The following is a 23,409-nucleotide window of genomic DNA, read 5'->3' as shown; positions in this document are numbered from 1 at the left end:
TGTTTCTGAGGAAAACATTCACCAATGTAGCTCTGCAAGTGTGGTAACGCTGGTCTTCAAATGGTAAACTCAGCATATGAACACTTCCCCTGCATTTATGAACTTATCAGTGACTCTCTTGGCCATTCCAAGGACCTTCAGAGCAAGGAAGTTGAATCAAATATTCTTTCCAGCCAACCTCCCAGTAGCATGACATCCTGAAAAGGTGTGGAAGCCTGGTAGTGCAGCAGCTTTCAGTGGTCCGAGTGGTAGGAACACATCTGAGGGATGTGCAGCAATTCAGCTTCCTGGAAGCTAACAGAAAAAACAGAATCTTGGAATGGAGTGGCACCCACCTCTCACATGCCACCTCTCACAAGTGCCCCCTTTTGGTCAGGTGTGAGCCTGCTGTTTTTTCTGTTTGGAACAGGAGTGACACACACTTCTCAAGGGCACCTCCCCAGCTGATGGTTTCTTCAGTGGCTCAGCCCTCCGACCGAGTCACACATACTGTCCCCCTTGCCAGGGTACACAGTCTCTAGTTCTTTCTTATGGCCATGGTATAGGGCGATAGCACTAAGGCTTCCCCCTGGAGGCATCGCCTTCCTTAACAGCCCAACAGGAGCCATCTAGGCACCCTCAGTTGGTGTCCTTTCAGCAACACTCGCCTGGAGCTCAGTCTTCAACCAGACCAGCAGGGCGCCAGCATGGTACTTGCACTCTCTGGTTAGGTTCTGGGCTCAGTCCCCTGGGCTCAGCCTGCGGGGCAGCCTGCCTGCACCGACCTGTCCATGGTCCTGTTGCTCTTCCAGCCAGACAGGCACCCAGTCCTCGCTCTTCAAGCTCCAGGGAGCAACTGACTGCTCTGCTTCTGCTGCTTCCTTTTATATGGCTCTTCTGAACCCTGATTGGCTGCTCCCCTGTAGCCTCTCTAGGCTGACCGGAGGACTTCTCTACTCTTTTCTGGGGTGGGGTGAGGCAGGGCCACGAGGCCTCCAGCAGAGGGACTCCAGACCTAGTCCTCCCTGTCACAGGAAGTCTTGAGTAGCATCTCACAGAGTCCACTAGAACATCTGTTTCTTGTGCAAAAATGGAATTTAGTGGTTCTTCTCTATGAGGCACTGATGGCATGCAACATAAATTTTAGTGGCAGCCTCCGCTGAACACTGCAAGGCAGCTGCTTCATTATGCTATGTGACGATGAAATTCTTTGCATGCTGGAGCATTTTTCCTGCAAGGTGTGCAGTTAACTCATCCTTTGTATGAGTCTGAGACAGCAGCTTCTTCACTGTGACACCAGAGATGTTCGTGGAGTCCATGGTTTTGTGTTGGACAGGTGCAATAACAGTCTTTTCTTTCTAGTATTTTTTAATTGATTCCTCTGCATACGAGTCAAACATGAGGTGGATTTGGTCATATGTCTAGTATTTTATCTGTAGCCTTACAATGAAGTGTTCAGCCAAATCTCGGCAGGTGTTAACAGTTTCTGGTTTGCTGAGAGCTTGACAAGACTATTAATGATTGCTATGCTGAAAAGCCTCTGTTGGCCTAAGGTACTTGGTCACATTGTCAGTAGGTGCTGGTTTAGGAAGACCATATGAAATGTGCATTAGTTTGTTTTTCGCCAGGCACATGTGCATTGTTCAGTCACACTCAAACATCAATTGTCATACCATGAATAACTCGTAATTTCCCAAAGTCTCACATAGATCAACATCATGCTGCGATCTGGACTCAACCAGGAGATGAGCAAACAATGACCTCTCTATGTTTAGCTCTTTAATAGTCCCTGCCACCTTCACTCTGACTTTCTTCTTTGCATTCGAGCACAGCTTTAGTCTGTTCTTCTTGTTTGGAGCTCATAGAGATCAATGGAGCCTTGGATAATTCTTTGGGTTTTGAAGGCTTCATACACATCACGACCCAAAATATTCATTCAACTGACATCTTTAGTGATCTCATCATTGAAGGCTGCTTTCATAAAGATGATATTAATGAGCTCCATTTAGGGACAAGCTCGGAGACCCTCCCAATTTGTATGAGGTACACAATGCCACCATGCAGATGAAGAACAGCAAGGCAGCAGGTCTAGATGGGATCCCCGCTGAAACCTTCAAAAATGGTGGATCAGAGTTAATTTGGCAGCTTTACCTGGTGAAGAAATACCCAGTGAAATGAGGGATGTCTTGATTGTCACCCTCTTCAAGAAAGGGGATAAAGTGGATTGTGGAAATTATCGTGTTATCTCCCTCCTAGCCACTGCAAAGTTCTGGCACAGATCCTTGCAACCCGCCTTCTGCCCCTGTCAGAAGAAATTTTACTGGAGTCACAGAGCAGTTTCCGACCACGTTGTGGAACTGTGGATATGACCGTCACAGCACTGCAGCTGCAAGAAAAGTGTCGGGAGCAAAACCAACCACTGTACATGACTTTTATTGATCTAACTAAAGCCTTTGACTCAATGGATCGCTATGCCCTCTGGACTGTACTTTCTAAGATTGGATGTCCTGATAAATACATCAATGTACTAAAATTACTTCATGATAACATGAAAGTGACTGTTCTGAGCAGCACTGGCTCCCAGAGTGAACCTTTCAAAAGTACAAACAGGAGTCAAACGGGGCTGTATCATCGCTCCAACCATGTTTGCGGATTTTATCGCCGTCATTCTTTACCTAGTTGCTGGGAAGTTTACAGTTGGCGTTGAAATCATTTACAGAATGGACAGAAAGCAGTTCAGGCTTAGCAGGCTGAAAGCCAAGAGTAAGATGTTCACAACATCTATTGTGGAACTTCAGTAAGCTGATGACAACGCAATCTTTGCCCACTCTGAGAAAGCTCTTCAAACTATCTTGAATGTGTTTGCTGATGCTTACGCATGTCTTGGTCTCACTCTTAATATCAAGAAGACTAAAGTGCTCTATCAGCCCTCTCCAAATGAGGTATTACATGCCCATCTATCAAAAGCAATAGAGTTGCACTGGAGAATGTCAATCATTTCCTCTACCTTGGAAGTCATCTTTCATCCAAGGCAGATATTGATGCAGAAATTCAACATCGCCTCAGCTGTGCCAGTGTAGCTTTTTCTCGTTTACGGCACAGGGTCTTTGAAGATCACGACATTCGAACAGACACCAAACTTCTTGTTTAGCAAGTCGTTATTCTTCCAACACTGTTGTATGGGTCCGAAACTTGGACAACCTATAGACACCACTTGAAAGTCCTTGAGAGGCACCATCAACGCTGCCTTCGTAAGATTCTGAAGATCAAATGGGAAGACAGGCACACCAATATTAGTGTTCTGGAAGAGGCAAAGAGCACCAGTATGAGGCAATGATCATCCGTCAGCAATTCTGCTGGACTGGTCATGTTGTCCGGATGCCAGACTATCACCTCCCAAAACAGATCATGATCTCTCAACTGAAAGAAGGGTACCGTAATGTGGGTGGGCAATGGAAGCGTTATAAGGACTTGCTGAAGGACAACCTAAAAAAATGTAATATTGACATTGATACCTAAGAGACACTTGCCCAGGATCGCTTAAAATGGAGTGAAGTCCTACGTGATGGTCCCCTGCATTTTGAACTTGCTCGCCGGCAAGCCAAAGAGGACAAGAGGCACAGGAGGAAGGAGAGACTGGTCTCCAGTTATGGTCAACAGCCTCCTGCTGAGCCTGAAAACCTCTGCCCTCATTGTAATAGAACTTGTGGTTCAAGGATTGGCCTTATTAGCCACCTGAGGACCCATAACTCCCATGGAAGATGATCATACTCAGTAATGAGTGATCGCCCATCAATGATCTCCAGTCTGTCATTCACGAATGGGTTGCCAGTGCAAGCAAGCACATCCTGTAGCTTTAAATTTGCCCCTTCTTGGACAGCAGCTTATGAGTCTAGATGGTGCTTGGTTATTTTTGGGGAAGTCATCCCATCCATGCTTAATGTTTTGTTCGAATGACGATGAAGCTCTGGGTATGTCAGGAAAAGAGCATTTGGATGCTGTGTTATCCCCACCAATTCCCCCCAATGGCTTTCACCACTCTGTTTTCATGTTCTAGGGCTTCATCTAAGCCAAATGCACAGAAGGGAACTGGTGACCTTTTAACAACTCAATTTCCTTTTTGAAATTCCTCCCATATGTAATCAATACTAGTGTCATACTGGAAGGACGTAACGAGTGGGGTCCCTCAGGGATCAGTTCTGGGTCCAGTTCTGTTCAATATTTTCATCAATGATTTAGATAATGGCATATAGAGTACGCTTATAAAGTTTGCGGACGATACCAAGCTGGAAGGGGTTGCAAGTCCTTTGGAGGATAGGATTAAAATTCAAAATGATCTGGACAAACTTGAGAAATGGTCTGAAGTAAATAGGATGAAATTCAATAAGGACAAATGCAAAGTACTCCACTTAGGGTACGTCTACATTACCCACTGAATCGGGTGTAGACGCGATAAATCAATCCCCGATCGCTCTGCTGTCGACTCCTGTACTCCACCGCAGCGAGAGGCGGAAGCGGAGTTGACGGGGGAGCGGCGGCAGTCGACCCTGCGCCATGAGGACGCGAGATACGTCGACTTCAGCTACGCTATTCTCGTAGCTGAAGCTGCGTATCGTAGGTCGATCCCCCGCCCCTAGTGTAGACCAGGCCTTAGGAAGGAACAATCAGTTGCACACATACAAAATGGAAAATGACTGCCTACGAAGGAGTACTGTAGAAAGAGATCTGGGGGTCATAGTGGATCACAAGCTAAATATAAGCGAACAGTGTAACACTGTTGCAAAAAAGTGAACATCATTCTGGGATGTATTAGCAGGAGTGTTGTAAGGAAAAACAGAAGTAATTCTTCTGCTCTACTCTGCGCTGATTAGGCCTCAACTGGAATATTGTGTCCAGTTCTGGGTGCCACATTTCAGGAAGGATGTGAACAAATTGGAGAAAGTCCAGAGAAGAGCAACAAAAATGATTTAAGGCCTAGAAAACATGACCTATGAGGGAAGATTGAAAAAAATGGGTTTGTTTAGTCTGGAAAAGAGAAGACTGAGTGGGGACATGATAACAGCTTTCAAGTATGTAAAAGGTTACAAAGGAGGGGAGGGGGATTTCTTAACCTCTGAGGATAGGACAAGAAGCAATGGGCTTAAATTGCAGCAAGGGAGGTTTAGATTGGACATTAAGAAAAACTTCCTAACTGTCAGGGTGTTTAAGCACTGGAATAAAATGCCTAGGGAGGTTGTGGAATCTCCATCATTTTTAAGAGCAGGTTAGACAAACACCTGTCAGGGATGGTCTAGATAATACTTAGTGGGGCAGGGGACTGGACTAGATGACCTCTCAAGATCCCTTCCAGGCCTATGATTCTATGGTCAGCCACTGTTAAATTGTGTAGTGTAGACCACAAAAAGAGGATAAGCAGCTTGTCTACAGTAGTACAAAAAGGCAGTGGCAAAGTTGGGGAGAGAACCTAGATCTCCTTACCCAGTTCTGTATTTTCACTAGCTAAATGCAAGAGATTTGACATACGTTTCTGCCATTGGCTGCTTACATTTTTACATGGGGAAGGGAAAGAAAAAGAGGGGCAATAAAAGTAATCCAAATTTTCCTTTACAAATCAGCAGGGTATCTTATCCATTCATTTACTTGCACAGTTTTATATAGTAACTCCTTGCTTAATGTTGTAGTTATGTTTCTGAAAAATGCTACTTTAAGCGAAACCATGTTAAGTGAATCCAATTTCCTCATAAGAATTAATGTAAATAGAGGGGATTAGGTTCCAGGGAATTTTTTTTCAACCAGACAGAAGACACTATATACATATACAGTACAAGTTTTAAATAATTTTAAACCAAGAATTTAATACTGTACTCTCCAATGATGATTGTGAAGCTTGGTTGAGGCAGGGGCGTAGCGAGGTCAGGGCACGGGGGCTTGCCCCGCTCTGCCCACCCGGCGCTCCTGCCGGGGAGCAGGGTTGGGGGTTTGCCCACTCACCAGCTGGAACAGCGGGCAGGCAGAGTGGGGTGAACCAAACAATCTTATAACAGAACATTGTGCGACTTTAATAGATCACCAACCTAATAACAAAATAATGTTAACTGGGACGACTTTAAGTGAGGAGTTACTGTATAGACTACACTGAACAAATTAGGGAATGCTGGACATGTGATCTCAAAGATGCTGCTGTTAAAAAGGAATGTAAAAAACTTTCACAAGTGAAGTCCAGCAGGGACCCCAAAGTGGGGGGGGGGGGAGGGGAGGAGGAGCAATGTCAGGTATATGACAGTCAGACACAGGAGAAGTAATTTGGTATAGTGATTGTATGTTTCACCCAAAACCATAAAAGGAAGCATAAAAGAAAGTGTCTCCTACTCAAAAATAAGCTTTATTCCTGGAGAGATCAATATAGAAAGTCCCCGAAAGAGTTAAACAGCTATCAAAAATGTGTACAACCGACACAACTAACAAACAATTCAGATACAAGCAGGTTTGCAAGGTACATTTTACTAAGTTTAAACAGTTCTTGCTTTAAAGGAAAATGGACTCAAATCAAACTTTAATCATAATTAAATCATATTTGATATTAATACCAGTCATGCTTAATTTGATATGCTATATGAATATACTACAGTAATATCCTACAGGTCAAAAACACATGACAATCTGATGCCAGGGCCTGTAAGTGCAGTTAGCGGGGTGACCAGCATGAGGTACCGTCTGTCCAAGTACAGTCATTTCTAAAACCTGTGTCCAGTAAGGAACATAGAATCTGCGATGGAATGAGCAAAGACTGACTGACTGTGAGGACTTTTTTTTGAAAAGTTATTTGCCCATAAATATAAACGTAGCCTGCGATACACAAAAGATAGATAAAATATGATACAGCCCTGAAAATAATTTTAAAAATATGCATATGCTAACAGTTCAGACATCTTTACCTTTTAGGGCAGTTAATTCCCTCCAGCTGCAGAGTAGCTTTCAGTTCCTAAACACTGCTTAAGTTTGTTTTGTATTTTTATTTCCTATTGAAATGTTCTATGCACTAGTAATAGCTCTCTCATCCTATATCCACTGCTGCTCCACCAGGAAAAAGTGAAAGCGTGAGCTATAAAAACTGATTTAAAAAAAAAAAAAAAGTTGGGAGTTTTGTTTGTTTGTTTGTTTTAAAAGCCAGGCTATTCCTATATAAAACAGTGCTCATGTTTCAATACTATGACTAACTAGTCTAAAAAAAAATTTAAGCGTTTAATCTGACATGGGATTTTCAGCCCACAATGTTTTCCTTTTTCAAAATAAATCTAAACAAGGCACAGCAATATAAGTACTGAACAACATTTTTACAATGCTGTGTAAGGTTTGAGACGCATAATTGCCCTTTACTCTAGCAGGCGTTACATGACTCTACGTTGCACTGATCAAAAAGTTAAGTTCACTTTCAATTTAAAGTTATTGACACTTGGTTGGTCAAAACCTTATGGACCCAATCCCACAAATGCTTAGCAACTCCACACAGTATTAACTGACAGCAGCAGAGAATGTTTGCAGGATTGGGCCTTTATTATTTACAAGTTTGAGTTTGGTTATGTGTTGCTGTCAGATATCTTGAACGTTTTTACCTTCTTAAATCTTCAGCAAAGCATTAATTAGAGCAAGGTGATTAAAAAGGAGGCAATTTGTGTGTCGCATATTCTCTCTAGAGTATAGACAAAATCATCACTTATATCCATCCATGCCACCAGTCAGACTGGAAAAGTTCTGGTTTTGAAGCAGAGCAACAAGCTCAATATTAACGCTTTTACCAGCGAAACTAACACTGCTAGCGCTGTAGTGCAGCAATCATACTGAGCCCAATCACTACAGTTACGTTCGTAAAACAGCTTCCATTCAAACCCCATTTTCACACATGTACCCACAGTTCTTTAACCCAGCAACCTCTGGAATTTACAAGTCCAGCTCTGGAAGAAGTCTGAGATTCTAAACGTGAGAAGCCCAATGTCTTCAGAGCAAGGAGTAGTGATGGAAGACGTTTAGCCCAACATTGAAGAATGTACAGCGTCTCTGCAACCTCCACAAACCTATTACATTGGAACAAAGAACTTACAAATTCTACTGGGGAAGCCTGTGATACTTACAAGCTCCACAAAGCCAGTATCTCAAAATTTCTCCTCCCTTCCTTCTTCCCCTGCCCCCACAACAATCTAGGGCTGTTAAGTGAAAACAGTGTTTCTAGAGTATTAAGGTTGCAAAATCAAGCACTCAAAAAGAAGAAAATTCCATAGCTAAGGCATCTCCCCCTAACATTAACTCAGTCCCAATGTACATGGCTAATATTTTTCTACTGTTTTCCTTGTTTAACATAACCTTTTGATCCAAACTGTTAGTTATTAATGCATGCCATAAAAAGAGATCTAGGGTGTGTAGCATAATCAAATTCACCTTGTGGAAGAACCCTTAATTTTGTAATAACCTGATTTGTGAGTATTTGCTGCACTGATACTATCATCTGCCATTAAAGAGCACTCGCTCTAAGTCAACGCACCCTAGTATTCCCTGCTTTGCCTGCATGCTGACTATAGTGAATACAACCATGCCTCTTCACAAAGGCAGCCCTGGATAATCTTACAGCTGAAAATTGATTTTTATGAAGAAAGCATGTCTAGCTCTTGACAGACATAACAGCTTAAGTTAAGATCAGCAGTCTCATCTGATACAATCACACAGAGATCCAGAGACATAACTGAAGTCCTATCAGTTAACCTATCCCTGGCTGCTGGTTTATACATTTTTTATTAATTGTTTACCCATAAGGCTCTAATCCACCCTCCTGGGATCCTGTGTCCAAGGTAACATGTCCAGTTGGGATGTGTGTGTGCGCATACATCAAAACATGTAGTGATCTCCTTAACAGATGAATATGTCTAAGGTGTACATTTACTTATAACATAATCATTCTGCTGATTAAAGACCCTGCTTTGTGCAAAACACACCTTGAGCTTTGATGTCTTTTTTTAAAAATAACCACAGGAGACGAATGGGGTTGAGAACAACAGGATGCTTGGTTTGATGATGCGCTCTTCAGAGGCTGCTCAGTCGGTATAATGCTACCGAAACACACACAAAGATTCTGTCCAATTCTAAATCTGAAGTCTATGTGATAACTGCATATAGAATTCAATACAACACCAGTGGTATCTACAGGAAAAATCCTCTTTATTCTGATCGGTTTAAAATATTTTTAATTAAAACTAATCTCCTTTTGAACAGAGTAAACTAAAGTTATTATATATGGACAGGTTTAAAAACAGACATTTTTATTTTTTTTGGCTGGGTTAATTTCCCCTCTTTCCCATCTAAAGCGCCACTGTGAATCCCCCTGAGTCAGTTACAACTACTACTTTACACTGCTGAATTCTGCCAGCAATCTGCTCGGCATTCTAGCAGAGGTTTCTGCTTTCAGGCCACTGGGAGCTTTATTGGACCCACTTCCTTTTCGGCCTAAAAAGGGTATAAAATGTATTCAAAAGTACTAGCGGAACTCTGATCCTCAAGTTCCTGCCCCATGTGTCCCCCATAACCTTCTTTTTCTATAAAGCAGAAGGTTGAAGTCACATTTAAAAAATCAGTATCCTCATCGTCCTTTGAGAACTTCCTGAAAAGGAGATGCTCCGGATTCTGAGATACTTTGGGACCACCTGCAGCAACTTAAGTAAATGTCCCTCATGAGCACAGAAAGTCACAGAAGGGCAGACTGTGTGGCAGGTTAGCTCCTGCAAACAGAAAGTGATCACTCTCACATGAGAACTGCCATTTAAAAAAAAAAATAAAAAAAAATAAACCACTTACCAATTCCTATTCAGTCCCCCCCCACCCCCCGCCAAAAAAAGAATGTTTTCTTTGCTTACCTCAGTAACGTCCATGACTTTGATGGCTGCCAGTTGACCTGTTTTGACATGCCGACCCTGAAAAACAGAAAGAAGAGTCAGCACCAGCATTCCATTTAAACACACACAGAGCAGGACCATTAAGACACAATTTCCAGACAGTGGGTTTTCCCCATCCCGGCTTGCCTATTATCTTTCCTACTATTTCATGTTGAAGACAGGAGATAAATACTTTAGATAACTAACCAAAGAGTTTAGTTTAAAATACTTAAAGAATTGGTTGAGATAAATCACTTCTCATTAAAAGGATAATTAGCAAGATTGTCAAATTATAATTAAGCACAAAAGCAATGCATTTGCATTTACCGTTCCTTTCCATTTTCTTTAGCATAATTCACACAATCTACATCAATCTCTCATAGCTAGGCAACAAACATTTTAGCCATGTTTATAAGGCAAGCGACTCCAGATACTGTGCATTCTAAAAAGGTATCCTCGGAGCACATTTAGGTAAGGCAGAGATTCCATCAGTATTTTGCATTTATATTTTGCTGTGAACTCTGAGAAATACTGTGTAAAAGCATGTGAGCCAGACCACCACTGAAAGAGGACATTTTCTTAGACCTTATCTTCACTGCTTAAAAAAAAAGGGGGGGGGGAGTTTACAGGGTAAAAAACAAACACACAATAATTATCTCACTGTAAAATCTTTAGTGGAGAGAGGCTCCAGCAGTGTTTTCCACAAGGTACTTCAGCGAGGCCAGCACTACACCTTCACATGGGGTTGACCTCGCCTTGTTTTCATGGCAGTAAACCTGATGTACTTATGTTTTTACACTGCGGTAGCTAAGGTGCGTTAGTCATCCCATGGTATAAAACACACTTGCCACTCCCCCCAATTCTCCACTTCTTACATGTAGACCCCTATACCTAGAACTCCACCCTCACAACCCAATCTTATCGCTTCCCTCAAGCCCACCTTAACATACATTTCTCTGAACCAGCCAACAAAGTCTCGTCATCTGTCCAACCTCAGACTTTCTTCTTACCCCCACTCCTTCAGATAAATACAGTTAAAAACACAAATCACAGAGGTTACCAGTCTCCCATGCTAGACTACACTGACCAGTCACACTGCCTCGTTAGAACCATTACTTTTCCATAATTTGTAAACTTTTCAGGAGAGGAGCCATGGCCAAGACTTTCAAAAGTACCAGTGGCTTTGCTTGACTAACTTTGACACACCTGAATGAGGCCTTATTTTCTCAGTGACTTTCTGAAAATACAGACCTGGTAACCGTCTCAAGCTTGGTACCCCAAAGTTGAAGCACCCCAAAACCACTAGCCATTTTTGAGCCATGTACACCTAAGAGATGTTACCTATCAGCAGAGTGCCTAGTATGCTGTTGGTGCCATAAATAAATAGTTCTAGAAATAGGAAGATTTTCTGTCTCCATTTTCATTCAGAACTTTGAAGAGCTGACCCACTTCTCTCCCAATGACCATTCCAACCCCTTTCTTTAAATAAGTTACTGTGCTTATGCTACTGTCTGTTTCAAGAAGTTCCTTTGCTGCATGCATTTCTTTTAATATTTTTGTCACCTTAAATTAGTAATACAATCGCTTTTTCACTGAACTGGTTTGGGTATGAGAACAAAAGTAGAGCATCTGGATTCACGGAAGTACAGACACATACGTGCGCTGTAGGGAGTCAGTATTCACATGACAATGGCTGTGTGTTTCTGTGGCCCATGGTTGGTCTAGAAAGGAGGTGTTTAAGTTAAGTCAGGGCTGGCTAATACATGTTAGCCAACCTTGCCCTAACTTTAACCTCATTTCCTTATCTAGACAAAACCTTTCAGTAAGCCCAGGAGGGGCCTAAACATCCTATATCATGACAAGAGTCACTGGCCTGGTCCCTAAGGCTCACCAACCAGCTGCCTCCCTTAGCCTGCTGTGGGGAAGGAAGAAATGTTGCATTAGACCCAGATAAACAGTGCTTCCTCTCTCAGACTCTCCCCTCTTCTTCATTGTGGATGGAGTTGAAGAACCAAGAGACCGGGAAGGCATGGGGGAATGGGAATATGAAATGGAAGGTACAGAGAGAAAAGACACTACAGCTAAAAACAGAGGGGACAGAAGCCAGATCTGAAAAGGAGAAAAGGGAGAAAATAATTTTTAAAAAATAAATGAGAAGTTAATATTAACTCTGCAGGAAAAAACAAACTCTGGAAAAGTGAAGGAACAATATACCAAGATACATGGTACACAAAAAGTTGGGTGGTTAGAAAGGAAAAGAATAAAGAAAGTAACAAACGATACATAGGATGTCAATTATTTTCATGTAAAGTTTTCTTTATTTTCTGCTTTAAATCCATGAGCTACTGATGGCCTGGCCATTTCCAGAAAAGAGATCTGAAATTATTCCCAGCCTTTGCAAGAAGAGGCGAGGTTAGTCTGCTCTGGATGACTAGCACATATCATGCTCACTTCCTTTTGGAAAAGCTGTCCTTCCACAACAGTTTCAAAAGATCCTGCTGGTCCCTCTGTTGCTCCTTATTATCTTGAGGCCACAGCAGCTGAGGCAAAGTGCAGCTACAACTAACACTTCACTGCTGATCCTAGGGAAGGGATAGGAACTGCTTTGCCATAATCCTCCTAAGGGACTGTAAAGCAGGGGAATTGCAGACTGTGGGAAATGCAGGATTCCCAGCATCCCAGGCCAAATTTAAGCCCCAGTCATATTCACAATATTGTTAGTCATTCCAGATACCTTGTTCATAATGTATGGAATACTTCAGATGCTCTGTATTTAAAGTACACCATGGGGATTTCTCTGTATGAAACAGATTTATGCATCAAAACCACATTTTGAAGCTGCATTTCTTTTCCTTTACAATATACATTTAAAGGAAAAAGCAACCGCTAAATCAAAAAACAGGCATCGGCCTGGCTTTTCTGGTTCACTTCTTTGCCTTCTCAAGTGCTCTCTTCCAGAACGTAGACTCATAAGAGCGTTCGAATGCTGGTGTAACATTACCTGCGACATCAGGAAGTATCTAGGTACTACTGTTTTGGAAAGTGTTCTTCAGATTACCATTGCCAGGTTTGGTTTTGGGAAGGCTCATAGAAGAAGTTCTTTTATAAAATTACTTAATATCATCAAAGAATGATAGATCTGAAAATGGAAGAAATTCAGACGAGCAGGATAGTACCCAATTCCAAAGACACTTAATGACCCTGGATTAAGGCCTCGTCCACACAGCAGCTCTTTAGCATGCATGTAACCTGTTACACATACAGCTGGCAAAACCCACGGTTTGTTTCCACACTGGATACAATAAATCACCATGGCACCATCCCTGCAAGCTTCCCAATGACGCATAATTTGGTTCCTGTTAGACACATGGCTATTTTGCTGTGCACCAAAGAGCCCCTTAACAACTGCCACTGTAACCAACACCCTCTGTCTGTTGGGTGGTATGGGGGGGTGACCAGCCTACCCACAACCAGAAACCTCCCCCAGCTGCAGGAAGCTCTGCATCCTCCCCTGCTTCCTGCCCTCATCACTCCTCCGCTGCAGGGAGAGGGGTCACTGTATAGGAAGCTCCTCCTCCATCCACCCAACCCCCGTGCATCTGGGCCTCTCATGCCCAGACACCCCTGCCTCACCCTCACCCAGAATCCCCCTAGCCCTCCATACCCAAACCACACCCCACTGAACCTCAACCCCTGCATCTGGACCCCCACCCCTGCACCCAGAACACCCCCCACTGAGCTCCCTGCACTCAAACCCACACCTTGATTAGCCTGAGCCCCCACATCCAGACCCCACACCATTAACCCCCAACTAGCTGCACCCAGACCCCCACTCCACCAATCCCCACTCCCCCAGACCTCCCTGATGAGATCCCCACACTCAGACCCCTCCGCTAGCCCCAACCACTTTCACCTGGAAGCTCCTGCAGAGTCCCACTGCCCCTGCACATGGAACCCCCACACGAGCCTCTGTGCATCCAGCTCTCCCCACACCTAGACCCCCCACTGAGCTGCCTGCACCCAGAATGTTCCACACAGAACCTGTGCTGTGTCAGGGTCAGGTGCAGCCTCACCACTGAGTCCATGTCCCAGGGCTGGGGAGGCTTCAGGGTGATCTCCCACCTTCATACAGCCAGTGGCCTATGCTCCCCAATGCCATGATGGAGTCTCTGCATTTATTTATTGACAAATAAAACTTTTAAAATTCTGCAATGTTGTGTGCAGAACTGTTAATTTTTCGGTGCAGAATGTCCTCAGGAGTAAAAGGGATCATTACTATTGTCTAGGTACCTGAATAACTCTGTGAGAGTGCAAACACTATCAATACTATAACTACTACTGGCTCTCTTAGGTGGAAATGGGAGAGACTCCTTAAAAATTCCCATAGACACCAACACATATGGGATAATTGCCCAGAATGTAGTATACTAAAACATTAAAGCCAAGAACTCAGCATGAACGCAAAATATAGGGTGAAGATGGCAGAAACTGAGGCATAGGGACATAACAATGTTAACTATAAGCAGTTAAGCTAAGTATAACAGAGCCTCCAAGAGGTTACAAAAATCACAGCTGTAGGTTTACTGTGGGTGAACCGTAATGATAAAGTCCTACATATAATTTCACTCAATTTAGTTCACCGATTGAACTCTCCCAGTTCCACGCCCCTTACTGATTGCTGTTTTTGATGCACCTACTCCTGTCTTCTTGCTTTCATTTATTTATTTTAAAGCATTTGTTTCTCCTCCCCAAAAAGGAATGCAAGCATTTCTTTTTTAAACGAGAACTACTCCAGTTATTATTTTTAAATCATCCATTCAGGGCCTAATGCAGAGCTGGGATGAGCAGGTCAATGGAGTTTTACCTACTCACCCTAAGTCTTAATCTAGCTGTATTTTTTTCTTATGTTGTGGTAGGGTGACCAGACAGCAAGTGTGAAAAATCGAGACAGGAGGTGGGGGGGTAATAGGAGCCTATATAAGAAAAAGATCCAAAAATCGGGACTGTCCCTATAAAATCAGGACATCTGGTCACCCTATGTTGTGGTCAGAAAGTCTGTATACATATCAAGATTCAGGGTAAAAAAATGTGTTCTGATCACATATGCTTCATGGAAAGTGAAGCATACAGCAACATTTAACTGGATCACATGATGCCTAAGCATGTTCCCAACAGAGCATCAAAGCAGCCTGCAGTTTATTTCTCATCTCTGTGAAGTTAATATATACATACTTGAGAAAAAAAATCAAATATGCCACCGTTAATAAGTTGCCAGGATATGCATAATGCTATAAATTCCAGCCCTACCAAAAATCTTCACGTCAGACAAAACATGTACATTTAATTTTTTCTCCCCTCTCATCACACACAGCTAAGTTACGTAGTATATGTACATCAAGTAAGCTGCATTCATTACCCAACATATTACTGTGCCTTTAGGGAGACTGTTCCTGGAATTCTGCTCCCCAGCCAAGTGGCAAGAACACGCAATATGAGGTGATGCTACTAATCACAGGTGGAAGGCAGCCCGCACTGCTCATAACTCACAGGGCTGGATTGTCTTGTGCACCAGGTGTCATTAGCTTCTGAGAAGACCTAACTTACCTTCCATTATGGAGATAGCTATAGGGTGAGGAGAAAAGAGATTTAACTGAAAACGTACTGATAGTTCAGCGTTTAACTGCTACAAGATATGCATAAGCAATAGACAATATCTAAACACTATAAAGTGAACACTGTGGTCTCATTTTACTGGATTGCTTCCCTAAAGCTGTGCCCTTGTGCCAATTAGTTTTTCCATTATGTTTCTTATTTAGTAGATTCTGATATACAGAGTCCTAACAGCCTTGGGCAATATGCAGTACTGCAATACTAGAGTATCACTCTACAGTATTATAATGGTTGATGCCTTCAGGCAATGCTACTGTATTATTCCAATTTATGCTTACAATTCAACTCCTCTGCCGCTCACCACCACAGATAGCTCTCAGGTAGCCAACCTCATGCCGAGTACCTTAAACCTTACTCACTGAACACACAAAGACCTCCAAAGAGCCGCATCTCAGAGAAACAAGGAATCTTCCCATACAAAAAAACCAAAAGCAAAGCCAAGGGCAGGTCAAAGTAAATGTAACTGGCAAGGAGAGAGGGAGATTAGGAAAAAATTAAATAAACCTCATCCGTAGAAAAAATGAAATGGTCATGAGCAAGAAGAAGAAGTTGCATTTCTAGTTAAAGCAGTATTACTGCTAAGGATTTGTACAGTACTTTACAAAGGAACTAATTAGCCCTCCTAACACCAGCTATGCAGATAAGTATTAGCCCCATTTTACAGATTAAGTGAGCATGAAAGTTCTCTCAAAAATTAGCAAACAATGCTAGTACTAAGGCCTAGCAAATTACTTCAGATCCATACAAATAATTCAATTAAGCAGAGAAACAACAAGAAAAAAGCCTAAACCAAGTTCTCTTTTGTGAACTATATTTGTTTTCTTCTACTAGCTGTATTTAAAAGCCAATATTAAATAAACAAAAGGAATGAAAAAATAAATTATAGGCATAAGGACAGGGCAGGATTCGGTGTTGTGCCATTAACTCTTGACATCTAAAAGCCCCAGAGCACAGAAGGCCGATGTATATCTATTCTTTACCTTGCTTTAGAAATTACTGATCCAATCTGCTGTATTAGGGAAACATGATGATAGCGTACCTGTGTATCGTGCCAGGCCTCATCTGTTTGTGACCTACAGGATGTCCGTATAAAGCTATCCTCATAGTCCCATGTTTCCTATGACACCTTCACCATCTGAAGCACAGTATGGAAAGCAGCTCTGTGCTCCAATTTACTGCTATTGCTTGTATTACGCTAGTATCTCCATTGCGCTAGGCACTCTACTGAGAGAGAGAGAGAAAGAGAGAGAAGCTGACACGAAGAGCTCATTATCTAAACAGACAAGGCAGGAAAAGGGTGGGAGGGGAAACAGAAGAAGCAACTTTCCAAAGGTGTCATAGTAAATCAGTAGCAGAGCTGGGAATAGATGCCCAGTCTCCTGACTCCTAAGGCAGCGCCCTAGCCACTGGACCACACTGCCTCTCACAAGTCACCAAACAGAATCTTTATTGAGGTCATCTACTGCTAGGAGAGAACCAGAATCCTGAACCCGGGTTCTGGCAGAGGGACCATCCCAGAAAGTTGTTTCTTGTATTCATCCTCAGCGGCTTGTGTGTCCACATCTTTGCTGTTCCTGCAGAGTAGACTTGCCCAGCAGGAGTCAGGAATGAAAACTGAGACTGACGTCAACTTCATTCTACTGGGAAAGCAGCACGTAGGTAGGTGACCCTGGGATTGGGGAAAGAGGACAGTGGTGAGGGGAAAGGGATGAGGGATCTAGTGGCTGCACACTGAGACAGTGGTGGGCCCATTACTCCCCAGCCCTGTCAAGCTAAAATGCTGAGGAGTGAGAACACACAGGCAGCGATGTGTGCTGTAAGGCTCTATATTCAGCAACACGAGAGCAGCAAAAATATACACCATTAGCAGGTGGAGTTTGCAGAATCCCTATCTGCCAAACAGAAAGGGCTGATGAATATTAGGGTCATCCGCAACATCTGCAGCGAAACTGCAACACATTTTGCATGGTCCTACACCTTCAAACCATCTGGAAAGTGCAACTAGATCAGAATGCCCCTTCCCAGAAGGAACACCTGTACTCTGTGAGCGGCACTGGCCGCCAGCTGAATTCTGGATGAAGTTTAACATGTCGGTTTTGTTCTATTTAAGTGTTTGGGATCCTGCCGACTTTAGAAATCTCATGTGACTGGGGCATACAAGCCACTACATGAGGCAGGAAGGGGTTAATGGGCTACTAAAGGCCCAAGTAGCCCAACTTAAACCACCTGGAGCAGGAAGAAGGCTTCCAGGGAGAGGCTTACAAAGAAGAGCCCTGCTCAGCTGGAAGGGAACAGCCAAGGAGAGCAGATGCAGACCTCTCACTGATAGGGAAAAGGCTGGCTAGGGCCAGGGACTGGAAAGCCTGGTACCTAGCTGATCTCTTGGAAGAGAGGGCAGCATTTGTGTTTACTTTGCTTCAGGCTTCTTCTGGACTTTCAGAGTGCCTCAGAAGGAGCAGAACTGTAAGTGATGGAGCCAGAGGGTAACCCAGAAGACAATGGAGGGTGGAAAAAGCAGTGGGGAAATTGAGGCTGAGTGACTGCTACACTGCATAATATGCCTTAAGGGGGCATTCTGATCAGGATGTACCGTAACACCTCCTCTTCCTTCCCCCTTCTCCCCATGACACCATAATCAACTGATGCACTTGAGCAACCAGCCCACTGATTTAAATGGGGAAGGCTGGCAGCAACTACTCTCAGTGAGGAGCCCCCAGATCTGGATTTCACCTCCTCCCTTTATCCACTAAAGCCTAGATGTAGTGACCTTCAGGAGATACGGTCTCTCCCACTTTCCTGGGATTTTACTAGGGGCGGGTCCATGCTCCCCCTCCCGCCACCTTCCTGTCCTCTCAAGAGAAGGTGCCCTACCCCACCCCTAACTGTTCTTTAGATACATTCTACTACTGTTTGTGCTTTTACATTTTTAAAAGTGTACCTAGATCATCTGATAGGGTCAGGACTGAAAAAACTGGAATAAAATAATGGTAAGGGAATTCTCTCACCTCCCACATATGCACACTTGGGTCAGTGTCCTACTAGCTTCCTCAGAGAGCGCTGGCCACAGCTCCCAGCAGAAAATTCACCTCCGTCCATGCCACTCCCTGCTCGCATATTCAAATAAGTCCTTCACCGTATCTTTAAGATTTAACCCTCTACTTCTAACACTGATTCATTCCTGCTGGCACCCTGCAGAAGTCTCTTTACACACTGTAATTAAAGACAGGCCTATAAACAGGATGAAGAACCACAGAAGCAGCATTTAGATCAGAATGAAAAACACGAGCCTACACATTCAGAATAACATGGGCTCCAGCCATTTAGGGCCCCGACAAAGTGGGCATTCACCCACAAAAGCTTATGCTCCAATACATCTGTTAGTCTTAAAGGTGCCACAACACTCTCTGGTGCTTTTTACAGATCCAGACTAACACGGCTACCCCTCTGATACTTGTAAGTATCACTGTGTTTGATGCCTATGTGCCCTTTTTCATCCCAAAGCACTTTACTAATCTTTGTAGACCACCACTATGGAAATGAAGATACTTCTGGGATGATGGCTGTAGCCAGTCTGACAAAGTGTGGTCATGGAGAACAGGGAAACATAGCCAAGGACACCAGGGCAAACTGCTACTCCAACAAGAAGTGACATGGGAACTTAACTGATCAAACAGTGCAGACAGGACTAAATTTAAAGGTTTTTTTCTAAAACATAGTGAGAGTCATGCTGTACTGAATATATCTACCTCGCAACAAAGAAAGGTTGAATCCACCCAGCTAGTTCAGAATGCCCTCACTCAGACTGGGGGAGAAAAGGGTGAAGGGCACTTCTCCAAGCTCTGCCCAGGAAGTAAGATCTGCCCACGTGACTCGCCAGAATGAGGTGGGCCTTGAATATACCCAAGAGCTCTGCCAGACTCCTTGCACTTGGCCCCTTCTTGGTTCAGGAAAAATGTAAAGGGTGGTATCTCCCAATCACCGTCCACTTGTGGCAAATTTGTGACCCTCTCTGTTTTTGTTTTTTTAAAGAATGAAATAACATTGACATTTACATCATCATCATCACCACCAGACATGCAAGTTCACTCCTCCCTCAGATAAATGGAGCAGTTAACATCTTTGTTTCAGGCTCTCTGCAGACTCAAACATTTGTGCTGCGGTTACACTAAATTCATATTTTTGAGGTTTTCTTTGCAACCATAACAGCTGCAGATTTACCTTAAAAAAAAAAAAAAAACAGATTCTGAAGAACACGATACTAGCTTCAAACTGATGCTGGTATGGGGTATCGACATGTACACACTGTTTCCAATACATAGGCGCAGATGGCATGCAAGCCAGCCTCAACCCAGCTTAGGACAAAAGCATTTGATTTAAGCAACAAGTATAAAGTGCAGAAAAAAGCAAAACAGAACTGCAGTTTTCCTTCAAAAATCCACCACACTTGCTACGTTCACATACACAGGGCTGTTTTGAGAAGTGTTGAGTTCTCCTGGGACACCTCAGTGCCAAAGTTCCTTGGCCCAAGGAAAAAAATCCTTTTCTTAAACGATGAGAGGGGGAAAGTGAGCATATTCACACACAAACCTTGGTTCATTTGTTCTACTGTCAAGAAGGCAATGGTTACAGCTGCTGGACTGGCACTGGACAAGGGAAGAGAATTCAAATCAGAGAGCATGGCAGCTATATGGCTTTAAATAACACCAACATGCCTGTACAACAGCAAAGGGGAAAAACAAAACAGTGTTGTGATCAGAATGCTGCAACCGATCCTTAAAAGCATAGCACGAGAAATTATCCATCACTGGCTGGTATTAGGCAGGCAGCAAAAGCATACATGACCGTCCAAGAGTTTGAAGATTGACAATTAACCATTATTGGGCTAACCCTTTCAATGCCATCAGCTGCTGCTGTTGACACACTTGTACATGTACAGCTATAATGCTTTGGGACTAGAAGACAAAAAAGAAGGAAAAAAAAAAAAAGCACAACAGAGTTCTGCAGTACCGAGCTGTAACCAATAATGAAGGCACTGAAAGGGTTAATGAAATGACTATCCATTTTTAGTTCTGAATACCACCAACAGACGGAGTTCTTTCACACAGCTATTTTGGAAAAGCACAAACCTTCACAACCCATCCAAGTTCTCCCTCAAAAAGAAGGAAAGAGGGGGAGGGGAGTAAAGCAGCCTCCTAACGCTCCATGTTTTGTCATTCAGTCTAGCCAGCAAAGAGGGGACTTACATGCTACAATATTCAGAATTAAAGCAGGCTGCTGGAAATCCCTCTTCAGACCAGTTGGAGCAGGGACACTAACAGACCTATTTTAAGAACAGAGTTGCCCACACAAGGTATCCTAATCGTACTTGGGGGGAAAATATCACTTATGATTCAAGTATAATGTAGATTAACTATATTACTTATGATCCTCATAATCTACCGTAATTTAGATTACATGTTCTTTGGGGCCCGTAGCATGTATGGTGTTGTTTTTGTGAAGCACCTAGCACATTCTTGAGCATATGGCAAAAAGTAATCAAAGAACACAGGGGGTAATTTACTTACCGATTACAAATGAATCCAAGAAAAAAAACAGCAGGCTAAAATGTTGCACAATAGCTTTCATGTTATACAGTCGTTTTATGTAGAGTATTTGGTGGAATCAAGCTTTGGTGATCCAACCCAAATGATAGTCAAGTAGCATCATAACCAGAATTGTGTTGAGTTAGCCCTTTCTTCCACCCCCTTTTTTGTCTAAGTAAATTACGGAATTGGAGTCTTCCAAGGTAAGATTTTGTTGTTTACAAGTTTGGCAAAGAAAGGGTTATTTGTGTAGGCTGGATTTCTGAGTCAGATTCTAATGCTGACAATGCAGAAAGAGTTTCTGAGATCTGAAAATATACTGTTGGAGTGTTTGGAGATAGTTCATGTGGACACAAAGCTGTTTACGGGTGACTGTCCATTTGCCAAGTTTTCAAGGACAAGGTGTTTTGTTTCACAATCTCAGATGCAAGAGATAATGGCAAGAAATAATATACATACTTGGGAACGGTTTTATATTGAAAATTGTGGTTTAATTAAAAATATGCAACTTTAGGCTAAATGTGTGTTTTGCATTTTACAACCAAGTTTACATAATATTAAATCTTCTCCCTTTAACAGTTCGCTGTTAGACACTCCTTCATCTTACAAAATGCAGAGGCCCATTGCACAACGTAACATTTCACCCCAAATGACTCCTTTTTGCAGAAAGCTAATCCCAGTTATGATTCATTATTCAGCTGATTCTACAGTGCAGTTTAACTTTTGCATGTGAAAATGGAACACCGTGCAGGGACCAGATTGCTTTAACAATTCATCTTTGTCAGGTGGGCTATTTCTTGTCTCTCTCGCCTATTACTCAGTGAAGTGTGTATTCTACAATGTCAAGTTGATAGACAATTCTTAAGAGCCATTACACACAGCACAGCACTCATCCGACTGTGATATTTTTTCCCCACATATCACATGCCCTGAATGCTGTGTGACACAGGCATCTGTAGGCATTTCAGTTCCAGCATTAACCAGATTGGCTGCCTACCCCATAGGGACTAACTGACTGAGAAGCAGTGAATTTCTCTCACGTTTTATAGGTAAACTGAAGAAGTACCTTAAAGCATCTTGCTGCCTTTATGCTTTCTGGCTTTGGGCTTTTCATATTAACTTTATTTCTTCGGTTTATCTTGTAAAACTGGAGGAGTAACAACTAGACTGGATTTTCATTATGCATTGTCAAGTGCTAAGAGTGATTTACATGTTCTGAAATTAGTGTAAAAGTGTAAATAGTAAAGAGAGGAGGGGCATGGGTGACAAGGGTTAGGTGTGAAATCATGGTAAAAATAAAGTTGACATGAAAACAATTTATAAAGTCCGATTACCCTGTTCTCTTCAGCTACATAGTTGCTCTGGGATGGCATAAATGAAAACACTCTGGTTTTTCAAGTAAGCAAAAATTATTGCAATTGAAAAGGATTTGTGCGATTTCTGTCCCAAATTTGTAAGCCTTCTATAACTACATCTGGTGTACACTTCAGATCTTTTAATATTGCACTACAGCAAAAATGAAATCTATCACTACTGATGTACACAAGGATATTACTCATCTTCTGACATGATGCTGAACACAGTTATGGACCACAATCACTACTTTGGAGGAGAGTCGTCACATATAAATACGGGCATCAGATATGCAAAATAGATAGTTTTAAAGTTATGGCCATGAATAATTTAGTAAGCTAGGGCAATAAGAAGATTCACCATTGCCTTGGACTCCTTACTGGGCTTGACAGATCTGGTTATTTGCAACAGCACAAACAAAACCAGCTCCCCCTTCCAGCTCAACAGTCAGCATGGCTAATGAAGTGTAGTAGCAGTGGGCATTCTGGGTAAAACCAACATTGTGCACCATGCTAGTTTGACAGTAAGTGACTGCAAATGCCAGTCATACCGTAAATGAACACTGAAAACCAGCATTCAATTGTGGAGAATGATTCCCACATTTCATAATTGATTGTATTGATTAAAGCCGGGGAACTTATCCCAGCACAACCATTCATCAAACCTATTAACATTGCACTACTGCACAGACAATAATAGAAACAGAAAGGTGGAGGCAGAGGAGAGGTGGGAGAAGCACACAGGCTAACTGCAAGGGAGAAAGGCAACCAGAGCAGACTTCCATTACTCTGTGGCTGAGGGAGCTGGGGCATAATATGGGTGGTGGAGATGGAGAGAAATTGGGGATGCCCTCAAGGGAGGTGGGGGAACACTGTTAGTAAAGGAAAGTATGGCCTTCTGGGAACCAA

General features: G+C 42.8%; 1 protein-coding gene across 4 annotated transcripts in view; it reads right to left on the bottom strand.

The window, feature by feature from the left end:
- MAP4K4 (mitogen-activated protein kinase kinase kinase kinase 4) overlaps positions 1-23,409 on the bottom strand; it is a 240,419-nt gene that overhangs the window by 128,379 nt on the left and 88,631 nt on the right. For all 4 annotated transcript variants that reach the window (XM_054009944.1, XM_054009953.1, XM_054009962.1 and 1 more), the window contains exon 3: positions 9,879-9,935. In XM_054009944.1, coding sequence (XP_053865919.1) covers positions 9,879-9,935 — 57 coding nt within the window. The remainder of the gene's footprint in view (positions 1-9,878; positions 9,936-23,409) is intronic.

This window comes from Malaclemys terrapin, chromosome 1 (genome assembly GCF_027887155.1).
Source record: "Malaclemys terrapin pileata isolate rMalTer1 chromosome 1, rMalTer1.hap1, whole genome shotgun sequence".
NCBI lineage: Eukaryota > Metazoa > Chordata > Testudines > Emydidae > Malaclemys > Malaclemys terrapin.
The sequence above is the reverse complement of the archived record's forward strand: the minus strand, read 5'-3'. Positions and strand labels throughout refer to the sequence as shown.